Consider the following 18,507-nt stretch of genomic DNA (forward strand, 5'->3'; position numbering starts at 1 on the left):
TGTTGGTTTGCCCGGGGAATCACATGTAAAGGAAAATTGCCTGCCTGATTATCAGTAAAAAATCTTTACAATGGACGTAAAATCGGACAGTTCTCTTATCGCCACATTACTCCCCGTTCACAAAGTCAAACCGAAGACACAGAGCGTTTCCTTATTGAGAGAGTTTACTGACTGTGTTTAGGTTTATTTATTAGTGTCACAAGTAGGCTTACATTAACATTGCAATGAAGTCACAGTGAAAATCCCCTAGTCGCCACACTCCGGCACCTGTTCGGGTACACTGAGGGAGAATTTAGCATGGCCAATGTACCTAACCAGCACGTCTTCTGTACTGTGGGAGAAAACTGGAGCACCCAGAGGAAACCCACGGAGACACAGGGGAGAGCATGCAGACTCCGCACGGACAGTGACTCAAGCTGGGAGTCGAACCCGTGTCCCCAGCGCTGTGAAGCAGCAGTGCTAACCCCTTGTGCCACCATCAGTGTCATTTATTCAACATTCCTCACAGCTACCCAGTGTCCCAGCTATCCCCTATTTCTACGTGTTATCACTTCTATACTCATCACCTGTTTCCTGTAATTATGTAATTGATAAGACATTGGCACACCTAACTCCACTTTCCTCCATGTGCCACACCTTCAGGTACAGGAACGCAATTTCTCACCTTTTTTCTTTCTTGAGATGGCTCTGCTTTCCACTTGCAGCTCACACACGAAAGGAAACACTAATATTATGACAAATGAAGCTGCTAATATGTGTGGAATAGCTTTATTGCTGCAATAACAGTCCTGTGCACAAAATAAATAATCAAAACACACTCTTAAATTAAGAATGTACTGACTGCATCTGCTTGGGTGGCGTTCTACTCCCATTCTCCTTCACTTTTGGAGAGAAGGACAGGAATATTCCGACTGTTCATGCCAACACGATTTTCCCATCCTGCTGCATTTGTCACCAAAATCTCTACCTTCGCTGCCACGGGAACACAGCATGAACGGGCAGTGAGCTGGCCCCCAAATTGTTTCCACAGTAGGAGTGTTGGTAATTGGGATATATTGGATGATAGAATCCCTAGAGTATGGTTGGTTGGAGGGCCGAAGGGCCTGTTCCTGCACTGTAATTTTCTTTGTTCGTTGTCGTTTGTACAGAAGGAGGCCCATTGAGTCTGCATTGACCACAATCCCACCCGGGCCCTATTCCCGTCACCCTCATTTACCCTGCTAATCCTCCTGACACTCATACAAAAGCCATCATATTCAGTCTCCGAATGGGGCATCCTCTGGTGTTGCTATTGCCTGGGAGTTCTGTACTATTGGCCCTCAGCTTTTGTAATTGTGTCATTTATTTGACAGCATCCAGTGCGTTGCTGTGACAAAGGAATTATGTAGCTCGGGGAATAACATTAAAGGTTAGAATTAGCATTATTAGCTTTTAGCATTTTGTTCTCAGGGAGCAGTAATATCAAAATTATAAACAAGTAGCAATAGGTTTAGGTGGGCAGCTGAGTGTGAGTTAAACATTGGGTTTATTCCAAACCTTATTCTATCTAAGAAAATCTCTCTCTTTTTACCTGTCCAGTTGTTTTTTTTTACTTGCTTTCACCCCCCTCCCTCTTCCCTTCCATCTCTTTATTCCCATGAGTATAAAAAGCAGTGAAATTTGTATTCAGGTGAGGTTTATTTCCAATGATTTTTATTTTAGTTTTATTTTCCGTGTAAAGGGATCGATAACGAGAGGGCACGGATTTGAGGTGATTTACAAAAGAAGCAAATGTGATGTGAGCAACATTTTTTTTCACCCAGCCAGGGGTTGGGGTCTGGAATGTGCTGCCTGGAAGGGTGGTGGAGGCAGCTTCAATCGAGGCATTCAAGACGGCATTAGATGATTATCTGAATCGACGCAGTGCATTGGGGTACGGGGAAAAGGCAGAAAATGGCACCAGGTCGTGATGCTTGCTTGCAAAGGCAGGGTAAACATGATGGCCCAAATGGCCTCCTTCTGCACAGATCATCACATCATACTGGTCACTGCTGCCTCACGCGCTACCTGGGCTTTGGGTTCGATTCCCGGCTTGGGTCACTATCTATGCTGCACATTCTCCCCATGTCTGTGTGAGTTTCCTCTGGGTGCTCCTGTTTCCTCCCACAGTGCAGAAGATGTACTGGTTAGATGCATTGGCTGTGCTAAATTTTCCCTCAGTGTACCTGAATAGGCACTGGACCCTGGTGGCTAAGGGATTTTCACAGTAACGTCATTGCAGTGTTAATGTAAGCCTACTTGTGACACTAATTAATAAACTTCAAACTCATGAACTCTTTGAACGGCGGAGCAGATTCAATGGGACAAATGGCCTACTTCTCACTGGAATGATGGAGGTTGAGGGATGACCTGATAGAGGTTTACAAGTTTATGAGTGGGATGGACAGAGTGGATAGTCAGATAGCCTTCCCTAGGATAGAAAGGTCAAGTACTCAGGGACATAGGTTTAAGATGCGTGGGGAAAAGTTTAGAGGAGATGTGTGAGGCAAGTTTTTTACACAGAGGGTGGTGAATGTCTGGAACGTGTTGCCTGGGGAAGAGGTGGGAGTGGGTACGATAGCGGCATTTAAGGGGCAACTAGACAAATACATGAATAGGCTGGGAATGGCAGGATATGGATTCCATAAGTGTGTACAGTTTTAGTTTAGGCAAGCATCATGATCGGCACAGGCTTGGAGGGCTGGAAGGCCTGTTCCTGAGCTGTACTGTTCTTCGTTCTTCTGCTCCTATGTCTTATGGTCTTTTTAAATGCCGAGCGCCCTACTCCCTCAAGGAGCAGGTCTGAAGATCTCTTCAATGACACTGCCCAATTTAGAAAAGCATGTAACAATTCTGTGATTCTTTGATGAACCTTCCTCCAAATCTATACCTTCCTCCGTTCGCAGATCCTATGGAATCAGCACCGACAGTGTTGGACAGTTTTCAGTCCAGAGAAGTTAAAACTGGAGAGAATATGGAGCTTCCGTGCATCGCTTCAGGTTACCCCAGCCCAGCCATCCGCTGGCTGAAAGACAACAGGCCTTTGCCAGTGGATAGCCGGTGGACTAAACGCATCACAGGCCTGACGATCAACACCCTACGTGTGGAAGACAGTGGGACTTACATCTGTGAAGTGACAAACACCTTCGGCTCAGCGGAAGTTACTGAAATCATTAAAGTCATTGGTAAGAGCTTTTCACGTTTCCACGAACATTTGGTGAGGTTGCGAGGAATGGAAGAGGCCGCAGTGCGAAACCATCTCCGTGTGCACGGTGGCACAGTGGTTAGCACCGCTGCCTCATAGCGCCAGGGACCCGGGTTCAATTCTGGCTTCAGGTCACTGTCTGTGTGGAGTTTGCACATTTTCCCCATATCCGCATGGGTTTCCTTTGGGTGCTTCAGTTTGCTCCCACGCTCCAAAGATGTGCGGGTTAGGCCCTGCTAAATTGACCCTTGGTCTCAGGGGGATTAGCAGGGTGAATATGTAGAGTTACGGAGATAGGACTTGGTTGGGATTGTGATTGGTGCAGACTGGCTGGACCAAATGGCCTCCTCCTGCACTGTGGGGATTCCATAAGACTTTAGACTGTTAGTTAAAACACCCAAAGGAATGGGCAAATTAAATGCATATCTACTAATCGCTATGATAGGTGAAGAGGGGCGACTCGGGACAAAAGTATAATACTGCAGACGCTGAAAATCTGAAATAAAAACCAAAATGTTCAGAGACAAACAGAACATTCTCCATTAAAACTCTTGGCCTTGTTCCAGCTGGCCAAAGGTCAGACTTCAATAATTCAGCCAATAATTTGCTGAATTAAAAATAAAACCGAGTCACCCATCTTCATTGACAATCGCTAGATCCTGTATTGAATGCGTAACTGCTTTGGAAGCAGGGGTGGTGTGATGGCACAGTGGTTAGCACTGTTGCCTCACAGTGCCAAGGACCCAGGTTCAATTCCCGGCTTGGGGCACTGTCTGTGTGGAGACTGTATGTTCTCCCCATGTCAGCATGGGTTTCCTCTGGGTGCTCCAGTTTCTTCCCACGCTCCAAAGATGTGAGTGTCAGATGGGCTGGCCATGCTAAATTGCCCCTTAGTGTCAAGGGGATAAATATGTGGGGTTACAGGGATAGGGCCTGGGTGGGATTGTTGTCAGTGCAGACTCGCTGGACCGAATGGCCTCCTTCTGTGCTGTAGTGATTCTATGAGAGTTTACACTGTTAGTTAAAACACCAATAGGAATGGCCAGATTAATTGCATATCTTCTAATCTCTCTTTTGGGGGAGAGAGGCAGAGATCTCGCAACCTTAAAATGGCAAGATTGAACCAAGGAGAGCTCACAGGAATGGAGGCCCTAGCTCACAAGTTTGGTTGGCAGGGGAGTGTCACCAGATCTTGGTGTGGGGAAATACTGGCAGAAGATTTGCTGAGAGATTTGGGAGAAGATTTTAATTCTTACAAGCAGTACGCTTAAATAAAAACACTTTATTGCTTAATCTGCTCTAGCCTCCCTTTATCAGTCAGCAAGCAAGCCAGTTACCTCTCAAATCCAATGGTTACCAAAACCTGATCATTCTCGCAATATAATTATGGAACTGCCTGTCTGGAGAGGGTCACTTAGATACCACCAGATGTGCTGCCTTTGAAACAGATGTGGACATGTTTAGGCTCGTATTTCACACATTTACTGATTTAATACCCCCAACAATTTCCCAATCACCTTGGGTGAAATTCAAAGCCCATCTCTTCATTCATCATTTCAGTTGTTGAGATGGGAGACTAGTTCAACAGGCAGAGCGCAGTGCGCTATAGAGGGGATAAATTTTTAAAAAGCTCACTTAATATTTCATTTTAACAAACACGAGCAACTTAGCGGGAAGTCAGCGCAGGACAATAGCATCGTCATCATCCCCCTGGTACAGATGGATCATCCGACAGAGCTGTCATGCCAAGAGCTCGAGAATTATCTGATGCGTTCCGTGAAGGAGAGGTAGCTTTTTATCCTGACAACCCATACTATTGTCTGCCTGGTACAAGAGAAAATGAATATTGCACTAGCCGTCAGGGTAATATGAGTTCATGTTAGGCTGGAAACTATTGGCCAGTGCTACTCATTCACGTTGAAAGGGTCGGCACTCTGTTAGAGAGTGGGAGCAACCTGGGAGGGTAAGCAAGATGGGGTGGCACAGTGGTTGGCACTGGTGCCTGACAGTGCCAGGGACCTGGGTTCAAACCCAGCCTTGTGTAACTGTGTAGAGTTTGCATATTTTCCCCCTTTTCCTGTGTGGGTTTCTTCCCACAGCCCAAAGATGTGCGGGTTAGGTAGATTGGTCATGCTAAATTTCCCCTCAGTGTCCCAAGATGGGGGATTAGTGGAATAAATGTGTGGGGTCAAGGGAATAAGGCACAGGAGAGGGTCTGGGTAAGATGATCTGTCAGAGAGTCAGCGCAGACCTGATGGGCCAAATGGCCTCCTGCTACGTTTTATTGATTTGAAGATCAGATCATGGTCTGTTTGGCATTATTGCATTTATAAGTGCGAAACAGTGGAATGCAAGGAGATTCTAATGAAGGATAGACACCTGCTGGGTTGACTGACATGTTTCTATGCTGCAACCTCAAAGTAATTTAATTTCATTGGACTTAGTTTCCTACTAGATGTGGTAATCTAATTTGTGAAAATGAGATACTCACTGCAAAAATGCAACCAAAATATTTTAAATTTATTAACTCGTGCCAGAGAAAATCAACAGACTCCATCAGGTCTGACCACCCTTAAGTCACCATACCTAGCTTTTCCCTCCCTCTCTCTTTGATCTCCTCCTTCAAGGACTTGTCACATGACCCTCTACCCATTATTGAGCAAGATGGTGGGGATTTCTGACCAATCTACAAAGTCTTCACAAGAGAATTGGAGAAATACTTGAAGGGGAGAATGTCTTAAGGAAGAGGGAGAGAGCTTGGGAATGAGACTTTTCTTTATTTGTTCATGGGATTTGGGCGTCGTCACTATTTATTGCTCATCCCTGCTGTGGTTATGGAGTCATGTGTAGGCCAGACCAGTTAAGGACAACAGATTTCCTTCCCCAAAGGACATTAGTGAGCCAGATGGGTTTTTACAATGATGGACTTCTAATTCCACATTTTTATTGGATTCAAATTTCACCATCTGCCATGGTGGGATTCAAACCCACGTCCTCAGAGCATCACACTGGGCCTCCCCTGATTGGATTGCTCTTCGAAGGAGCCAGTGCAAATTCAACGGATTGTGTTGTCAGCGTCTGTGCTGGGCTGTTCTTTTTTTTATTCATTTGTGAGACATGGGCATCGCTGGCTAGCCAGCATTTATTGCCCATCCCTAATTGCCCGAGGGCAGTTGAGATTCAACCCAATTGCTGTGGCTCTGGGGTCACATGTAGGCCAGATCAGGTAAGGACGGCAGATTTCCTTCCCTGAAGGACATTAGTGAACCAGATGAGTTTTTCCGACAATCGACAATGGTTTCATGGTCATCAGTAGATTCTTAATTCCAGATATGTTTTGTTTATTGAATTCAAGTTCCACTGCCTGCCATGGTGGGATTCGAACCCGGGTCCCCGGAACATTAGCTGAGTTTCTGGATTAAAACAGTCTAGCAGAAATACCACTGGGCCATCTCCTCTCCCCAAATGAACGTGGGTCCACAGATAAAGCAGATGTAACGATGAATGTCATTATCTTCCTTCCTGAATGTTTGCTTTGATTTCTGTAGCACACGACTGGTGTACAGAAAATGGATCTTACGCATTTAAGACAGCTGTGTCCCCCACTTCGGTCGTAATTTGTTTTTTTCTTTATCTGGTACTTTTGCAGATCCGCTGAGGGTAACAGTGACTCCAAAGAAACTCAAAACTGGGATTGGCAGCACTGTCATCCTGTCGTGTAGTGTGCTGGGTTCTCCTGAGTACGTCATCAAGTGGTACAGGGACACTGAGCTCATTGTTCCTGACGGCTACATTTCTATCCGAGGAATCAATAACAATACACTTCTCATCACATCCGCTCAGAAGAGTCACTCAGGAGCCTACCAGTGCTTTGCCACCAGGAAACTCCAAACTGCACAAGACTTCTCCATCATAGTGTTGGAAGGTATATACTTTAAAAAGCAGAGTGCAGTCGCTAGAGATGAATTTCATGAGGAGGGTTGACTGAATCCTCCAAATCGGGACCCTCTTGAAGCCTTGGCTGTGGGTGGGATTCTCCAGCCCTGTGTGCCCCGGGACTAGAGATTCCCACCCGAACTGTGTCTGCATGGGTTTCCTCCCAGAGACCAAATATGTGCAGGTCAGATGGACTGGCCATGCTAAATTGCCCCTTTGTGTCAAGGGGTATTAGCTAGGGTAAATGCATGGGGGATAGGGCTTGGATGGGATTGTGATCGGTGCAGACTCAATGGGCCGAATGGCCTCCTTTTGTACTGAAGGATTTATGATTGATGATTTTATGATTTATGAACTCGATGGATCTTTGAATGGTCTGCCGAATTCTCTGCCTCGCCCACTACGATTCCCACAGTGAGTGAGGTGGGAGAATTTCATCTTCGTTGCTAACTTGCCAGGCTGCTTAAACTGCAATACCCTGTGTGTTTGAGGTGTCAGCAAAGGCCCAGGGACTTGAAGCCATATTTCACTGTAATAAATCACTGTATTGCTGCACTGTCAAAGCCACCTTTCCGATGAGACATTAAGCCACAAGGGTCTGTCTGCCTTATGGGGCGGGTGTAAACAATTCTCAGTCATGGAGCAGGAGAGTTACCCCCATTGTCCTCACTCCCTGATTTGACTGACTGCAACTTTAAATTGGACCAAAGACATTGGGCCAATGTCCTTCTGTCAGTAAGGCCGGGATGATGTCATGGGCAACTGACGACCATTCTGCCGTGAAGCTGAAAAACCTTCCCAATTGGCCAAAGCTAGCATGTGAGGGAGGTGTGGAGGAGCGGGAGCTCTGACGTGGGGGAGGGAGAAGGTGGGTGGAAGGGGAGTTGACATGGGGGAGAGATGGAGGAGGGAGAGTGTGGACGTGGGGGAGAGGTGGTGGAGAGAGTGGGTTGATGTGGGGGAGAGATGGAAATGAGAACGGATTGGCGTGGGGAAGAAGTGGAGGAGGGAGAGTGTGGACGTGGGGGAGAGGAGGAGGAGAGAATGGGTTGACATGGGGACAAGGTAGAGGAGGGAGAGTGTGGACATGGGGGAGAGCAGGAGGAGAGAATGGGTTGACATGGGGACAAGGTAGAGGAGGGAGAGTGTGGACATGGGGGAGGTGTGGTGGAGGGAAGGTTTGACAGGGGGGAGGGTTTGAGGAGGGAAAGTGTGGATGTGGGAGAGAGATGGTGGAGGGAAGGAATGGACATTGGGGAGTGGTTTGATGTGGTGGAGATTAGAGGAGGGAGTGGTTTGATGAGGGGGAGGTGTGGAGGAGGAGGGAATTGGAGGAGGAAAGATCAGCAGGAGGAGAGGACAGCTAATGTCTTTCTTTATTCTTGAGGTTTAAGTCCAACCGATTTATTTGATAGTAAACTCATTAGCTTTCGAGGTTTCCCTCTTCGTCAGGTGACTGGAGAGTGAACGGAACTCTCCATTCACCTGACGCAAAGGGAAACCTTGAAAGCTAGTGAGTTTACTATCAAATAAATCAGTTAGACTTAAACCTGGTGTTGTCAGACTTTTTACTGTGTTTACCCCAGTCCAACGCCGACATCTCCACATCATTTATTCTTGAGGCCAGGAGAAACAAGATGTCCGTAGGATTGGCCAGTCAGGATCCCAGGAGGTAAAGGCCTCTGGCTTTTCTACCCGTGGGGTTGTCATTGTGGAGACAAAGTCCGATGTTCCCCAGCACTGGCGCATTTACATCGGGGAAGATGTTCTTTTGATTTAAGATGGAAGGCTAAGTGGTACTGATCGGACATTGTGTGCAGTCTGTATTTGTGACTTACACCCACAGTTCCTCTCAGCAGACTGGAGCACTCGTGGAAAAGGAAGTGAAAATTCATCCGCCTCCTTCCATTTATTTAATTTCCCTATTCTCCCCTCCCCCCTCCCCCTCTCTGCAGATGGAACGCCTCGAATCGTCTCTTCCTTTAGTGAGAAGGTGGTCAATCCGGGTGAACAGTTTTCCCTCATGTGCACTGCCAAAGGTGCCCCTCCCCCTACCCTCACCTGGACGTTGGACGACGAGTCAATCGTCAGAGACAGCGGCCACCGGACTAACCAGTACACCCTGACCGACGGCACCACCGTCAGCCACATGAATGTCACCAACCCGCAGATCAAAGATGGAGGGGTTTACCGCTGTGCCGCCAGAAACCTAGTCGGCAGCGCCGAATACCAAGCGCGAATAAACGTAAGAGGTGCCTGTCTACTTTTCAATATCCGATAGGATAATTTCTGTTGTGAAGTGTCTCGTGTTAACCTGATGTTTTATTCCAAGTGTTCGTTTGTTTGGTTCTTTTTCAAAGAGCTGCATTTCCTTCTCAAACAAATCATCGCATCCCCATCACTGATAATTGTACATTTCACCTCCCTGTTTATTTCTGGTGGCCCCCCCCCCCCCCCCCCACATCTCTCCATTCCCAGCACAGTGGTTAGCACTGCTGCCTCACAGCGCCAGGGATCCATGCTCGATTCCTGGCTTGGGTCGCTGTCTGTGTGAAGTTTGCACATTCTCCCTGTGTCTGCATGGGTTTTCGTCCAGGTGTTCTGATTCCTCCCACAATCCAAAGACGTGCAGGTTAGGTGGATTGGCCGTGCTAAATTGCCACTTAGTATCTCAAGGTGTGCAGGTTAGGTGGATTGGCCATGCTAAATTGTCCCTTAGTGTCCCATGATGTGCGTTTTATTGGATTGGCCATGCTAAATTGTCCCTTAGTGTCCCAAGTTGTAACGGTTAGGTGGAGAGGCCATGCTAAATTGCCCCTTATTTTCTAAAGATGTGTAGGTTAGGTGGATTGGCCATGGTAAATGCGCAAAGTTACAGGGGTAGGGCGAAGGGGAGGGCATGGGTGAGGCTCGATGGGCCGAGTGGTCTCTTTCCACGCTGTAGGAATTCTATGGTTCACTGAGATCTGTTCATAACAATGTCAATTCTGAGGTTTCCACTTTTCTCTTTTAACCATGGCGGCATGTTGAGGATTCGCAACGAGACAGGCTCCATACGATGGTCCGTGCGAGCATCTTGCAGGATGCTGAACAATGGCGACAAAGGCTTTCAACTTTGCAAAGCTGTGCCCTGCTGACTGGGCTCTGAGTGTTGTTGAAGGCAGCGTCACATGCCATTGACCTGCTGTTTCTCAAATCAAACTTGACAAGACCCCCAACAAAAAACAGTTTGATTTTTAATTCTCTTTAATGTCACGTACACTGCACGCTCGGCTCCCCCTCACGTTTTTCTTATGATTACGGCCATGTTTTAGCGAGCGACAAATTTAAAGAGACAGCACCCCATTTTGATGCCTTAAATGCAATTTTAATTTTAATTCCTTTTACAAATTCAGATTTTTTTTTGTCCTGACTGTGGTACCAGGGAAGCATATTACTTCAAGCATGTTTGGTGGATCATTATCTTGGATCCTTCAAGGATAATATCGTCCCTGAAAAGTGCTCGGTTAATCCCTCAATTGCAATGGACTAATTAATGCCTACGACCTACCAGCTGAGATAAACCGATAGGCCGAATTTCCCTGAAGCTTTTTCTGATGGTTATTACAGAAACAAAATGAATGAAGCAACACTGGGATCTCAGCGAAAGGCCCGACTTTCCTTTATAGAAATGAGAAGCTGGGAGAGGCCATTTGGCCCTTTGAGCCTGTCCCACCATTCATTATGATCATCAAATTCAATATCCTGATGCCCCTCTTCCCTCCCTATCCCCTGATCCCTTTAGCCCCAAGAGCTATATCTAATTTCTTCTTGAAATCAGACAATATTTTGACCTTAACTTATTATACTTTAATGAGGCAATGATCACATAGGCCTCTTAGCTCTAACTCACCGAAAATCGCATTGAGTCCTGTAATCCTCGTTGCCCTTTCACTCAGCTGCTGCGTTCTTCAGAGCTAGTAGCTTTCTGACCGCTACCCCCCCCTTCCCAATCATTTGATCTGTGCTCAACTGGACGAGTTCTCAGCTACCAATGTTCCCCACGTACTTCTGCCATGCACTGGCAAGTCGGACTAGGGTTGGTTGACGTTGTTTTATTTGTTTTTTAATTATTAGTCACAAGTCAGCTTACATTAACATTGCAATGAAGTTACTGTGAAAATCCCCCTATTCGCCACACTCCGGTGCCTGTATAGATACACTGAGGGAGAATTTAGCATGGCCAATGCATCTAACCAGCATGTCTTTCAGACTGTAGGAGGAAACCGGAGCACCCAGAGGAAACCCATGCAGACACGGGGAGAACTTGCAGACTTCTCAATGACAGTGACTTGAGCTGGGAATCGAACCCAGGTCCCTGGCACCATGAGGCAGCAGTGCTAGCCACTGTGCCACCCTTTCAGTCTTGGACTAAGTGCGGAACTGGGAATTTCAGCATATTTGACCTCTCCCATTGAGTAGACATTTTTTGCACGGCTCTGTCAGAGTGCACACTTATCCTAAATGGCAGCAACAAATGGAAATTGGCCTTCAATCTCCTCTTTACTTCAGCATCCTGTGTGAAATCAGGCCCGTTTGTAACTTGCTTTTTTCCATTTGATACCCTACAGCTCTCAGGATCTGTCTGGACGAGTGAATCCAGGGTCACCTCAACCAGCCCTGGCATCTGATGTTGCGACAGGCTTTGGAACTGCACTGCTCCGTGGTCTCATTCGAAGCAGTGTGGTGGTTAGCAGGAGGGGTGCAGGGATGTTGGAGGAGGGGCAGTGATGGATATTTGGTGCGGGAGTTTCAACAGGGAGAAGAAGGCAGGCAACCTATTTTAGGCCTTTGCCTGTGCTTCTTTGGGACTGGAGATGTACAAAAGGGACCTGGGTTAACAAAGAACAAAGAAAATTACAGCACAGGAACAGGTTCTTCAGCCCTCTAAGCCTGCACCGACCATGCTGCCCATCTGAACTAATACCCCGACCCTTCCAGAGATCATATCTCTCTATTCCCAACATGTATTTGCCAAGACGCCGCTTAAAAGTCACTATTGTATCTGCTTCCACTGCCTCCCCCGTAACGATTTCCAGGAACCCGCCACACTCTGTGTAAAAAAAGTTGCCTCGTACATCTCCTCTGAACGTTGCCCCTCACACATTAAACTTATGCCCCCTAGTACTTGACTCTTCCACCTTAGGAAAAAGCTTCTGACTATCCACTCTGCTTATGCCCCTCATAATCTTGAAGACTTCTATTGGGTCGCCCCTCAACATCCATCGTCCCAGTGAGTGCAAACCGAATTTCTCCAACCTCTCAGAACATTGAATACCGGAGTTGGGATGTCTTGTTGAAGTTGTACAAGACATTGGTAAGGCTACACTTGGAATACTGTGTACAGTTCTGGTCACCCTATTATAGAAAGGATATTATTAAACTAGAAAAAGTACAGAAAAGATTTACTAGGATGCTACGGGACTTGATGGTTTGAGTTATAAGGAGAAGCTGGATAGACTGGGACTTTTTTCTCTGGAGCTTAGAAGGCTAGGGGTGATCTTATAGAGTTCTATAAAATAATGAAGGACATAGATAGATAGTCAATATATTTTCCCAAAGATAGGGGCATCTAAAACTAGAGGGCATAGGTTTAAGGTGAGAGGGGAGAGGTATGAAAGTGTCCGGAGGGGCAATTTTTTCACTCAGAGGGTGCTGAGTGTTTGGAACGAGCTGCCAGAGGTAGTAGTGGAGGTGGGTGCAATTTTGTCTTTTGAAAAACATTTAGACAGTTACATGTGTACAATGGGTATAGAGGGATATGGGCAAATGCGGGCAATTAGGATTAGCTTAGGGGTTTAAAAAAAGCGTGACATGGACAAGTGGGGCTGAAGGCCCTGTATCCATGCTGTACATCTCTGTGGCTCTCCTTATAGATAATGCCCTCCATACCAAGCAACACCCTGGTAAACCTTTTCCTTACCCTCTCCAAAGCCTCCATGTCCTGCTGGTAGAATGGCAGCCAGAATCGAACACTATATTCCAAGTGCGGCCTAACTAAAGTTCTATACATCTGTTGACCCCTGGCTTTATTTCCCAGCTGGTAAGTTCCCAGGGAAAGATCAGCTATGATCTGATTAAATGGTGGAGCAGGAGCAAAGGGCTGAATTTGCCTACATCTGCCCCTACCTCCTATGTTCCTATGTGTTCCTAAGTGGTGGCTTTGTGTGGTGCACAGGCTTGTATGGTAATCCACTAATGACTAGTGTGCTTGTGGCCTTGAAGAGGACAGCTCCAAACTCATAGCATTGTGTTTCCATTCAAAGTGATTTCAGGATCACCAGCAGTGGACGTTGATGAGGACTTCACTCTTTTCTTTACAGCAACCTGTGCTGTCTAATAGTTGCTTTAAAATCCTGAGGGAATAAAGGGGATATCGTCACTTCAAACATAGGTTTTACAAGAAGAGGTCATTTAGCTGCGAGCTGATGGAATGTGATAGAATGTCACTGTTGGTGTTTTAATGCAGGAATCCTTTTCACAGGTTCCCCAAGTATCCGTTCCATGAGAAACATCACCGCGATCGCTGGGAGAGATACTTTCATTAACTGCCGGGTCATTGGATATCCGTACTATTCCATCAAATGGTACAAAGACTCAATATTACTTCCCGACAATCACAGGCAGGCGGTTTTCGAGAACGGCACTTTGAAACTCATGGATGTGCAGAAGGGGATGGACGAGGGAGAGTATGTCTGCAGCGTCCTGGTACAGCAGCAACATTCTATCAGCCAGAGGGTCCACGTTGCAGTGAAAGGTATGGTTAAATGCCAAGGGCCAGAAATCTGTGTCTGGCCAATCGGTAAACACCGTCTGTCGTACATGAAAGGATCTCTCACACGTGCCGTAGCCTCTTCCCATCCCATCCTCCCTGCCCCCTCTTTCATCTTGTGCCCCTCTCCCCCACCCATATATATCCCTTCTCCTCTCCTTTTCTCACCAACATCCAATCCTCTCCCTGACGTCTCTGTCCCACTTCTCTTCCCTGTTCACCACTTCCTCTTCCACAGCCCCTCTGCCCCCTACTCTCCTGACTGCCTACTCCCCCACCCTCTCCTCCCCTCACTGGGAGAGATGCTATCATTAATTGCCAGACCGTTGGACAACCTTACTACTTGGTCAAATGATACCCCTATCCCTCTCCTCCAAACCTCTCCCACTTCTCCCCAAATCCTTTTCCAATTCCTCAATCCCACTCTTCTTTCCAGTGCTCCCAATTTCATCTCCCAGCCGTCCTCCCAGCCCCTTCCCCCAGCTACCACACAACCTTCTCTCCCTCCCTCCACCCACCCCTCCCTAACCACCCTGCCCATAAAAGGTCCATAAACACAACAAATTGTAGAGATAACTTAAAGTGTGCCAGACTTTTTCTGTCGCAAGAATGGGCCGGGTGACATTGTCTTTCCCTTTTCTTTCTCTTTCTCCATTTTCCTTTCAAAATCTCTCTCTTCTTTTCGTCCTTTTCACTTATCACAATCAACTTCAGGAATTTTAAGTGCTCACTGCTCACAATACATAGTGAAGGCTGAATGATCCCAATGTTCAGAGACAAACAGAACATTCTCCAATAAAACTCTTGGCCTTGTTCCAGCTGTCCAAAGGTCAGACTTCAATAATTCAGCCAATAATTTGCTGAATTAAAAATAAAACCGATTCACCCATCCTCATTGACAATCGCTAGATCCTGTATTGAATGCGTAACTGCTTTGGAAGCAGGGGTGGTGTGATGGCACAGTGGTTAGCACTGTTGCCTCACAGTGCCAAGGACCCAGGTTTGATTCCCGGCTTGGGTCACTGTCTGTGTGGAATTTGCACATTTTCCCTGTGTCTGCATGGGTTTCCTCCGGGTGCTCCGGTTTCCTCCCACACTCCAAAAATGTGCAGCTTAGGTGGATTGGCCATGTTAAATCGTCCCCTAGTGTCAGATGGAGACTAGCCAGGGTAAATGCATAGGGCTATGGAGATAGGCCTGGGTGGGATTGTGGTCCGTGCAGACTCGATGGCCCGAATGGCCTCCTTCTGCAATGTATGACTCTATGACTCAGTTCGGAGAAGGTTTACTGCCTGGAGTGGGCGGGTTGTCTTACGAGGAGAGGTTAGGTTTATACCCGCTGGAGTTTAGAAGAGTAAGAGGTGACTTGATTTAAATGTATGAGGCCCTGAGGGGTCTTGACAGAGTGGATGTAGAGAGGATGTTTCCTTTTGTGAGAGCATGTGGAACTAGTGATCATTGTTTAAAAATAAGGGATCGCCCATTTCAAATGGAGACACGCTGAAATTCCTTCTCTCTGAGGGTTAGAGTCCTTGGAAGTGTTTTCCTGAGAATGCAGTATATATTGAATATTTCTAAGGCAGAGGTGGATAGATTGCAGGGTTGTTGGGGTAAGTGTGATGCAGATTTGAGGTTACCTGCAGATCAGCCATGATTGTATTAACTGGCACCAGAATTGGACACATTGTTCCAAATGTGGTCTAACCAACGTTTTATACAACTGTAATATAGGTATTGTATTATCTGGTATCTGTATTATACTGAACTTCCTCAGCCCAAAGTAAATGTGACAGGGATGTCACGGCAGAGTGGGCTTCTGAGCCACACTCAGTGATGTTTAACGCAATTAGTCACCATGTGCAAACCATCAACTTCTGAGGTGAAAGCCTGTGGAAGCAGACCCTATAACTTTCACAGCCTTTGTCTCAACACACTGCTCATGTCCATAGCCAATTACACATCTACAAGTGAAACAGAACGATTAAACTAATAAAACCATTTCAAATGTGATCTTAATTTCAGATGTCAGTTGCAAAATCCAGATCTTTATACATTGTTAAGGTGCAAATTAACTGCGTTGCCTGGCCCCTTTAAAAAGGGTGATCATCTGAAAGGGTATAATGACCTGGGCTATCCAAATGGGATCCGAGCTGGGGCTTTGCTCCAGTCTGTCTGGGCTTATCCCAGCAGTTAGATCTTAGAGTTATGTCTGGGAGCAATGGGTGGGATTTTACGGCCTGGCTCGGGTGAGGTCAGAAATTCCGGCCCGAGGTCAACGCCGCCCGCTCCAATTCCATGGTCAGTGAGGTAGTAAAGTTTGGGCCATTGAATCTGTATCAATTGTTGTTCATTAATTAGGGTTAATTGTTGTTCTAAACTGGTGGAGCCAGGTTACTACATTAATTATCCTTCCAAACTTTTCCTGTCCAAACATTGGTCAAAACTTTCCAGCCACGGGGCCCCCTGGTCTCGTCGACGGCAACCCCCCCTCCCCAGTCCGGTAACTATCTGTGTGGAGTTTGCACATTATCCCCGTGTCTGCATGGCTTTTCTCCCACAGTCCAAAGATGTGCAAGTTAGCTGGATTGGTCAAGTTAGATTGCCCCTTCGTGTCAGGGAGATTAGTTAGGGTAAATGCATGGGATTATGGGAATAGGGCCTGGGTGGAATTGTGGTTGGTACAGACTCGATGGCCCGAAAGGCCTCCTTCTGCACTGTATGGTTTCTATCATTCAATTCAGGGACTGTTTAAGACCATAACTAGGAGTTGGATTAGGCTGTCCAGCCGCTCAAGCCTGCTCCGCCATTTAATAAGATCATGGTTGACCTTTTTGTGGACTCAGCTCCACTTACCCGCCCGCTCACCATAACCCTTAATTCCTTTACTGTTCAGAAATTTATCTATCCTTGACTTAAAAACATTCAATGAGGTAGCCTCAACTGCTTCACTGAGCAGGGAATTCCACAGATTCAGAACTCTTTGGGTGAAGAAGCTCCTCCTCAACTCAGTCCTAAATCAACTGTTTCTTATTTTGAGGCTATGCTCCTAGTTCTAGTTTCACCCACTAGTGGAAACAATTTCTCTGTTCTACCTTGTCTGTTCCCTTCATAATCTTATATGTTTCTATAAGATCTCCCCTCATTTTTCTGAATTCCAATGAGTATAGCCCCAGTCTACTCAGTCTCTCCTCATAAGCCAATCCTCTCAACTCCAGAATCAACCTAGTGAATCTCCTCTGCACCCCCTCCAGTGCCAGTATATCCTTTCTCAAGTAAGGAGACCAGAACTATACACAATACTGCAGTTTCATGAACATGAAACCATTGTTGCTTGTTGTAAAAACCAATCTGGTTCACTAAAAGTTTAAAGTTTATTTATTGGTGTCACAACTAGGCTTGCATTAACACTGCAATGAAGTCACTGTGAAAATCCCTGAATCGACACACTCCGGTGCCTGTTCGGGTACACCGAGGGAGAATTTAGCATGGCCAATGCACCCAACCAGCGTGTCTTTTGGAATTGTGGGAGGAAACCGGAGCACCTGGTAGAAACCCATGCAGACACTGGGAAAATGTGCAAACTCCGCATAGACAGTGACCCAAACTGGGAATCAAACCCAGGTCTCTAGCACTGTGAGGCAGCAGTGCTAACCACTCTGCCAGTGTGCCGCCCTTAAAGGAATAATGTCCTTTAGGGAAGAAAATCTGCTGTCTTTATCTGGTCTGGCTTGCAAGTGACTCCAGATCCACAGCGATGTGGTTAACTCTTAAATGCCCCTCTGAACTGGCCTAGCAAACCATTCCGTTCAAGAGCAATTAGGGATGGGCAACAAATGCTGTCCCAGCCAGCGACATCCACAGCCCAGGGATGAATAAAAAAAAGTACCCATTTCCAGCTCATTTGGGGCTAACTCTTATCAGCAGCTCTGAGAAATCCCCTGGTTGTTGTATGTGTACAAGATGCCTGCCCTCACTTTCTATAGATCATGTTTGGTGGAAAGGCAGATTTATTTTATTGAACTTCATTAGCGTGGGTTCTAAATGCTCATTATATTTTACCCTGTAGGGGTCATTTGAAACAATGTGGTTGCTGTGACAGGTGACTCAATCACTAAGAAAAATGTGTTTGAATGGTCTAAGTGCTCTCTCCTCACCTCTGAGTTTGTAAGTGCTAATTAATGAGCACCTTTAGCTTAACCACCGCAGTTGGCCAATTTGGTGGAATGTTCCTGAAGGTTTGAAAGCATACTCAGGTTATGTATTAATAAGAGGATCAGGGGTTATGGGGAAGAGGCAGGAGAAAGGGGATAATAAAATATCAGCTATGATTGAAAGGCAAAATAGATTCAATGGGCTGAGCGGTCTGTCTTATGGTCTTATGTACGCTGGAAACAGTTGTTATAGTGGGCATTATGTAATTGGGCCAGCGTTGAGAAAGGGAGGCAGAATGGAGGCCATTGATAATTGTGTTACGTAGATCAATAGTTCTGTATTTCACCTGTAGTTAAGGCAAAGGCTATGGATGAAGAGTTGTGTT

General features: G+C 46.4%; 1 protein-coding gene across 2 annotated transcripts in view; it reads left to right on the forward strand.

The window, feature by feature from the left end:
* The window catches only part of dscaml1 (Down syndrome cell adhesion molecule like 1), a 605,093-nt gene that overhangs the window by 357,698 nt on the left and 228,888 nt on the right, over positions 1 to 18,507 (forward strand). For both annotated transcript variants that reach the window (XM_080214516.1, XM_080214517.1), the window contains exons 5-8: positions 2,925 to 3,203; positions 6,873 to 7,148; positions 9,115 to 9,411; positions 13,683 to 13,955. In XM_080214516.1, the coding sequence (XP_080070642.1) occupies positions 2,925 to 3,203; positions 6,873 to 7,148; positions 9,115 to 9,411; positions 13,683 to 13,955 (1,125 nt within the window). The remainder of the gene's footprint in view (positions 1 to 2,924; positions 3,204 to 6,872; positions 7,149 to 9,114; positions 9,412 to 13,682; positions 13,956 to 18,507) is intronic.

Source organism: Carcharhinus amblyrhynchos, chromosome 29 (genome assembly GCF_965287045.1).
Source record: "Carcharhinus amblyrhynchos chromosome 29, sCarAmb.v2.hapA, whole genome shotgun sequence".
Classification (NCBI taxonomy): Eukaryota; Metazoa; Chordata; class Chondrichthyes; order Carcharhiniformes; family Carcharhinidae; genus Carcharhinus; species Carcharhinus amblyrhynchos.